The sequence below is a fragment of the Arachis hypogaea genome, chromosome 19, assembly GCF_003086295.3.
Source record: "Arachis hypogaea cultivar Tifrunner chromosome 19, arahy.Tifrunner.gnm2.J5K5, whole genome shotgun sequence".
Classification (NCBI taxonomy): domain Eukaryota; kingdom Viridiplantae; phylum Streptophyta; class Magnoliopsida; order Fabales; family Fabaceae; genus Arachis; species Arachis hypogaea.
In genome coordinates, this window is record NC_092054.1 from 3,336,810 (window position 1) to 3,344,794 (window position 7,985).

At 29.5% G+C, this 7,985-nt stretch overlaps 1 protein-coding gene across 1 annotated transcript; it reads right to left on the reverse strand.

Moving 5' to 3' along the window:
• Nucleotides 1-5,254: 5,254 nt before the first annotated feature.
• Nucleotides 5,255-7,858, reverse strand: LOC112775236 (protein TIC 20, chloroplastic). The gene is made up of 3 exons (XM_025818730.3): nucleotides 7,647-7,858; nucleotides 6,785-6,987; nucleotides 5,255-6,039 (listed from the first exon to the last, which is right to left on the reverse strand). Exons 2-3 carry the CDS (start codon nucleotides 6,975-6,977, stop codon nucleotides 5,402-5,404), a joined length of 831 nt encoding a protein of 276 aa, XP_025674515.1. The 5' UTR covers nucleotides 6,978-6,987; nucleotides 7,647-7,858; the 3' UTR covers nucleotides 5,255-5,401.
• Nucleotides 7,859-7,985: the final 127 nt, after the last annotated feature.

Here is a 7,985-nt window from a genome sequence, read left to right on the forward strand (position 1 = left end):
AATTAATAGCATAGATGACAAGGCATATTCTTAAATATATTTACTGATATATTTTATTTGCTTCATTTAAGTATGTTTATTAATTAATTATTTATTTTATTGGATTGAAATAAATATCAAATTATTTAATATCTTTTGATCATATTAATTATAATTAATTAATTATATTAATTATTTTATTTGATTAAAATAAATAAATTAATTTTATTTTAATTTATATTATTTTTCATCTTATATATTTTGATTAATAATTTTTAAAAATATTCTAATCAATTATTTATTTATTTGGTTGAGATAAATAGCAAATTATTTAATATTCTGTTTGATCATGTTGACTATAACTAATCAATTCTATTAATTATTTGATTTGACTAAAATAAATAAATTTCATTTAATGTTTAATTATACTTACTCAAATTAATTTTAGGATTAAATACTTTTTTGTCTTTAAGATCTGAGACCAGAATTAAAATCGTTTCCGACTTTTTTTGTTATTAAAATATCTTTAATATTACAAAACGTTATAAAATCGTCTTTTTTTATTTTAATTTTATTTTATTTACTAAATTACTCTTAATAATTAATATAAATAATAAAATAATATTAAAAATTAAAAACAAACCCTCCCCTCCACCTGCACCCCTACTCCTGTATCTCTTCCCTTCCTTGTCTCCCCATTCCCTTCTTCATGTCCACCCCCTACCCCAATCCCTCAAAGCTTGTAGATATGTATGTCAAGTGTAGCGACCTTGATGCGGCCAAGGATGTGTTCTTTGGGATGTGGAGGAAAGATGTGGTTTCTTGGACTTCTATTATTGTCGGCAGTGCGCAGCATGGAAGAGATGAGGAAGCATTGGCTTTGTATGACAGCATGGTTTCGACTGGTGTTAAGCCGAATGACGTGACATTTGTTGGATTGATTTATGCCTGTAGTCATGCTGGTTTGGTTGGCAAGGGTTGCTGGATTGATTTACCCCTGATGAACCTATTTGGACTGTTTTACTTAGTGCTTGTAAGCACCATGGTAATGGAAGTTAAGAAACAACCTAGGTATTGGAAAAGGAGTGCTATGTGTTTTATGCTGGAGAGACGTCTCATCCGACGAAGGGGATGGGGAGAGAAGAAAAGGAAGAAATACGGGAGTAGGGATAGAGGGGGAGGAAAGGGTTGGTTTTTATTTTTTAGTATTATTTTTATTATTTATATTAATTATTAAAGATAATTTGGTAAAAAATTAAAATTAAAGTAGAAAAGGACGATTTTATAACGTTTTGTAACGTTGAGGATGATTTTAATAATTAAAAAAGGTCAGGGACGATTTTAATTTTAGCCTCAGACGATCTTAGTGACGAAAAAAGTACTTAACCCTTAATTTTACCATAAGAATAATTACATTTCAAGATTTACTCATAAATCGTAAAAAAATATTTTTAAATTCAGCTAATAATGTTATTTAAAAAGATCTTTAAAAAGATAAATTCTAATATAAATATTCAATTTAATCACAAACTATATATTACTATTAATAAGTAATTATTATACTTTAAAAATTTAAAAATAAAACTATTACTCATTGATTTTATTATTTTTAATATTAAAAATAATTAAATTTTAGATTTAATTAACTTTATAAAATTTTTATAACAAAAATTACTATACGTATTTTTATTTAAAAAATTAAAAATATTTTATATATCTATCTTAATTAAAATAGAGAAAACATTGTAAATTATTTTGGACTAATAAATCTATCATCGTTGTGATAAAATATCATGCATTCAATTGCGTATTTATATTATCTTCAGCAGTTTTAGTAGTTTTTTAAACTAATAAAAAAAATTGTTTCGATACAAATATAACTACTTCAACTCAAGAATAAACAAAATATGTTGTAAAATTTTAACATTAAATAACGTTGATTATATTACTTTGATTCCAAGAATAAAATAATAGCATAATATAAACAGTTCTAGATAAAAATTTTAACAAAAACAGTTTTCATAATAATTTTTTTTTGTTAGGATAATAAAAAAGATAATTCAAGGGCAAATTTTATCTCATATTATACATGTTCTCTCAATTTTAATATAAGAGTAAAAAGATTTGAGAATTTTACTCATAAATTATGAGAAAATGTCTCCAAATTCAACCACAATGTTATTTAAAAAAATCATTAAAAAAAAAGAGTTTAATCTAAATCACATAATTTAATCGCAAACTATAATATTACTTAAGATGTTTAATATTTGGGCGGTCTCAAAATTCGGTCCGTACTTAAGAATATTTTGTTACAAATTTCTATTTTTTTTAAACAGTTCCAATAGTGCTTTTTCTTGTAGTGTTCGAAGATGTTGCCATTGCTGTGATTCTTGTGGTGACGCCTCCTTCTCCTCCTTTTCCTATATATATATATTCAACAAAATAATTAAGTACAGGAATTTTGATGCATACCATATATTCCAAAACAATAGCAATAGAAGTAATTATGAGCTATGCAGCAAAACTATTAAGTATAAAAATTTTGTAACAGAAAATTTATCACTTGGGGGAATCTACTCAAACTACAATAGAACTTGTCTCAGATATGAAAAATTTAGCAATATAAACGGTACAAAAAAAAAGAGATATTTTGAAAGGAGAATTCACTGCAAGGTACCTTAATGTCGGATGAATTGTGTTATTTGTATGTACAGTTAGTAGGATACGTACACATAAATGGTAAAGAAAACATGGTACCTGATTCCAGCAAAAGTTAATTTGGCACGCCTTAGAACTCCTTGGCAAAAGGGATAATTCTTCTGCAAATCCTTTAGCTCTCCCACGATCCACCTGAATATCAAGTGACTCCAAAACAAGTCCATGTTGAAGAACATAGGTGAAAAAATCTCTATCATCTCTGGATTCAAAATATTCTTTGATTTTAATCACTTTCAGATGTGATGCAAGACAAGTAGGAACCTTCACAGGAACCTTCATTGGGTGTTCCCATCTTCGTGGCGCATATGGATCCTAGCAAAAAACAACAAATACACTTAAAAAGAATTGCCAGCAAAACAACAAAGTTATACAAACCGAAGCTTGAACATGAGAACTCAAAATACTATTGTTTATTTATTATGTAAAAAATATTTTTTTAAAAAAAAAAAGATCTTTTAAAACAAAGATGTAAATTGTAGGTTCTCAAAATTTTTTTTTTTTTCTTTTTCTAGTACTTTTACTTTTACTACTAGAAATTTGCCAAACACACTAAAAAATAAAAAAGATCTTTTTTACTAAATTTTTTTTATCAAAATAATAGCACCCAAACAAGCACTAAATTATTGTGAAAATATCCAAATAAATATTTAGAAGGTGCACAAAATAATAAAGTAAAATTTGATTTCTAATTTTTTTTATTTTTAGAAAAATATGGTCATTTATAATAAAAAAAATTTTAAAAAAATTACTTAACATAAAATTAACAAATTTAAAGATGAAACAATCTTATTTTTTTAATAATGATTGCAAACCTTTACAATAGAATCTTATTTCAAAAGTTTTTTTATAATATATATTTAATAGGCTTGTTTGGGTGATCTTTTAAGAAAATATTTTTTTTCGAGTTATCTTTTTTTAAAAGATTATATGAAAAAGTAAAAGTAATTTTATGTTTTGATATCTCATATAAAAAGATATAAATTGCAACTTCTCAAAAAAGATATTTTTTATTTTTTTAATGCTTTTATTTTTACTACTAGAAATTTATCAAATACATTAAATAATAAAAAAATATATTTTTTCATTGAAAAAGATCCTTTTTATCAAAATAATGATGTCCAAACAAGTACGTTATATCGATCTTTTTGTCGCGTTTTTAAATTTTTTGGAAATTTATTTGTCAATTGTCGTCATTATTTTTTAGGTTATTATTTAGGTTATTTTGTCAGCCATGTGATTTTTTGAATATCATTTTAGTAGTTTTCTCTTTATTATCTATTGTATATTATTAAAGTCATTTTTTTTAATTAATAATGTTCATATCCTGACCCAATACTGTGGCCCAAGTGCAAATACACAGAAATGCCTAATTCAAAGATTGGCCTTCGACCGCTTACCAACCTCTTCAGAAGAGGTCGGATTCAACACGGGCTCCTTCCCAAAGAAGTCGGGCTCGAAGGATAGCTGGCAGATAACACTTATTCAAATAGGTAACTGCACCCAAAATCTCTCAACCCACTTCATTCCAGGAGCCATATCTCAACTATCTAAGATAAAGGGACGGTTATCCACCCCCAAAAGGTGAAACTACTTCAACAATGGATCATCACTATAAAATATAAATACACTGACACTACTGACTTAGACATCGGAATGTCTTTGCAGTACCACCCCCATTTCTTCACTCACATAAGTCGGGCAACGTAACATAACAGTATGTAATCCTTTAAGGGCAAAATAAATCACCATATTTGAAAATAATAAAGGTTAGAGTTAATTACCAAAAAAATAAATAAAGGTTAGAATTTTCTACTTTTTTCATTCATTTTTGGATGGTATTAGAAGAAACGAAGAATCAATGTCTTTCATTGTAGAGACGTTACACATGTTTAATAGAGTATTTGACAAAACATTTATAGACCAAAATCAGCTAATAAGATCAACTATTAGTATAAAATACATGTTAAAATATAAATTCACATTAAAATAAATTAAATTACATATAAATTTATATATAAATACATTAATAAATAATTTTAATAAATAATTTTAGTGTACAAATAATATTTTTATTGACCAAAATGACCAGTTTCTCTAGCACTTTTTTATAATTATGTTTTCAAACATGAAAAATCAAAACTTATTATTTTACCCAAAAATAATCAAAATGTATTATACCCTTCATTGAAAAATCTCTATATTTCTTAGTCCCTGTTTGGCGTATAGAATTGGATTTCAGCTCCTCAATTCAAGAGAACTCCACAAAGATGCTCTAATAGAAAGTGTGTATCCCCTAGACCTTTTTTTTTTCTTTTTTGGTTTGAAAAAAAATTGAACGAATCCATTCCTCAAACTATGGCATAAGTTATTTATGTTTCCGAGAATTTTAAATGCATAAACTTAAAAAACTTGGAACTTTTGTATTCTTTAGAGCACTCATTAGACAAACCCATATAATAGCTATGTAGACTAAACAAACCTTAAGAGAAGGTAGTTTGCCTTTGCAATAGCTTATGAAAATCAAGAGAAAACAAATAAATAATACACAAAAGGAAAATCACAAGCAATAGATACTTTTCTAAATAAAGTAATAAACAGTAACATTCGGATAGCTAGTTCTTCAGTTCTTCTCAAAACAAACTCTGATACAATACAAAATGACAATGGAATTGTAGAGCTAAACTTTCCCTACATTTCCCTCTCCTTAGTCATATGGTATTTGGATATATGCTGCATCGCATATAAAGGGGATATCGGCATACATTCCGGCGAGGGCGCACCTTATGGACTCCAAGACGGTGAAGAGATAAGCAAATGATACGCCGGTCCAGAAATGCATTCCAATTTTACCCCAGTAAACCGATAGCGGCATCCAGCGACTCACAGTTCCTATAACCTGCAATGCAATCTCCAACAGCATTCCCATCACAACATGGAATCTGAAGAAGTGAGGCCATTCTTTTCTCCTCACGATTCCAAGGTAGGCGACGAAGAAGTATGCCATGAGAAACCAGCTAGGCAGCATGCCAATAGCCTCCAGAAAAGGGTATGTCAAGAACTCAAAGTATTCCAAAAAGGGGTTAAGATTGTATGCTGTCTCAGCGTACATCCATGTCTCGTGGAGAGGCATGAGGTAAGGGAGGCACGCTAATGTTCTCCACCACCATCTTGGTTTCTTGGTCATTTGTGGATAACGCCAACTAGTTGGGACGTCCTTTGATGCTTGAACGGTTGTAGTAGACCTGCATCGTTTCGGTAACACAGGGATTGTGCGAAATAGAGGATTATGACCCCTACTTGAGAGTAGGCTCGATGCAACAGACATGTTCGAGAATGTCATTCCTGTCAGAGAAATAAACAATTACAAAAGGAAAATACTTCTCAGCCAGAAACTAATTCCAGAATTAACTGAAAAACTATGATTGGAATACTTTAAAATTTTCAACCACTCAGAATGTGCTACATGTAGCATGTTGACGAGTAGCATTACTAATTAGAAAATAAGATCATCATTGTACTTATTGTGCAACAATTAGACACAGTATGGCAATGGATCTATACAACAAATTTAACTCTTGTATCGAATAGAGAATACATCCTAGAGATGATAGTTTCAGTTATATACTAACTGTTGGTAATCATATATGCAGGACTATTATTGATTGAATCTGTCACCAACAATAGTTAGTTCTAGACTTGTATCTCTCATCAATGTTCTCATATACACAATCAAAACATGCAGCTATATAACATTAATGTTCAATCAGTGAATTGAATCCCAATCCTCATAATTCCAATCCAATGTAGCATATTCATATCCTCGAGAAGATATCACTCAAACTATCCAATTTATGATAAATTACACCAAGGACATTGAAGCTATTTTTTTTTTCTCCTACCACCAGATTAAGTAAAAAATATGTGTAGATTATTTTTAAAAACAATGCAACATTTTCCCTATTACAAAGAAGGGGAAAATCAAACTACGGTGCCAGAAGTAATAATCTTGGAAACTTAAACCGCAATTATTTTCTTCTATTCATGAAAAATTGAACATGTCTACAAATAACTAAAGCATGGAAAGTACCTCTTTGCAACGAGGATTTACACTCAAAACTATGTCCAAAAGAGGAAGAGCTCTGAATGTTGGAAACAGCAATCTTGGCAGGAAACTGAGAAGTACAGCATAAGAAAGAGCCACAAGGCATGACACCTTTCCACGGCCTCGAATTCAAAGGAACACACACTTGTGGGGATGCAACACAACCATTTCGAATCATGGTTGGCCAACTGACTCAACAACAACAATAACATCAGAACATGTAAAACATTAGCATTGAAGTATCATCAAACTATCAAACTGAATTCATAGAGTAAGCTAGTAAACACCAGAGCCTAGAGTATTGTGCTTTGTTTGTACATCTTAGCTGACAACAATTGGTTCTACTATCACTTAGATGAAGATTTTAGTAAACATATGAAACTACCGATACAGAATAAAATTTTATTTAAAAAAATTACACAATTTTTTAGCTAAATCAAACCATAAGTTTAATTGGACTCAATTAATAAAATGCAACCATTTTGAATCATGGTTGGCAAACTGGTTCAACAACAACACCACTATTACAATTACAACAGGAACAATCAATTCAAATTAAAGATCAACTATTAAAAAATTAAGGACAAAATAAAAAATGCAACAGGATAAGATTAAACGAAGAAAAAAGAAAGAGGGAATGAATGCAACATTGTTATAATGACATCGCTGCTTGGTTCTTGGTAGTGATGAACACAAATTAAACAAAATAAATAAGAAATATGAAACCCAAAAATCAGACTTTGAACAACTATTTCCACAAAATAAGAAGCTTCGAAATCTAGAAACCAAAATAAGTTGAGGGAAAAAAATTAAAAGAGAAAGGGTAGAGATAACAAGAGATATGTACCTCTATATCTGAGAAATGAGTGAAAATAAAGGAGAAGATTTGAAAGTTGGGGTGCAATGGTAATACTGATTAGTGGGGTTGAGTGTTCATGTGTCTAGGTTTATCTGAACCTCCATCTTCATTTTACAGAAAATACAAAGAACAGGGACGGACACGAGAGAATAGGGATAGAAGCATTATTATTATAAAACGATGATGAAATTCATGTGTCTGAATTGGGCCTTCCGGGTCGGGTTCAAGGCTTGGTTTCAGGATTTGATTTTATTGGGTATGAAGAAGCATACTCCTTCGGTCGTTCCAGTGACAAAAATAATTGCTAGGTAAATATTCAGTTTTTGT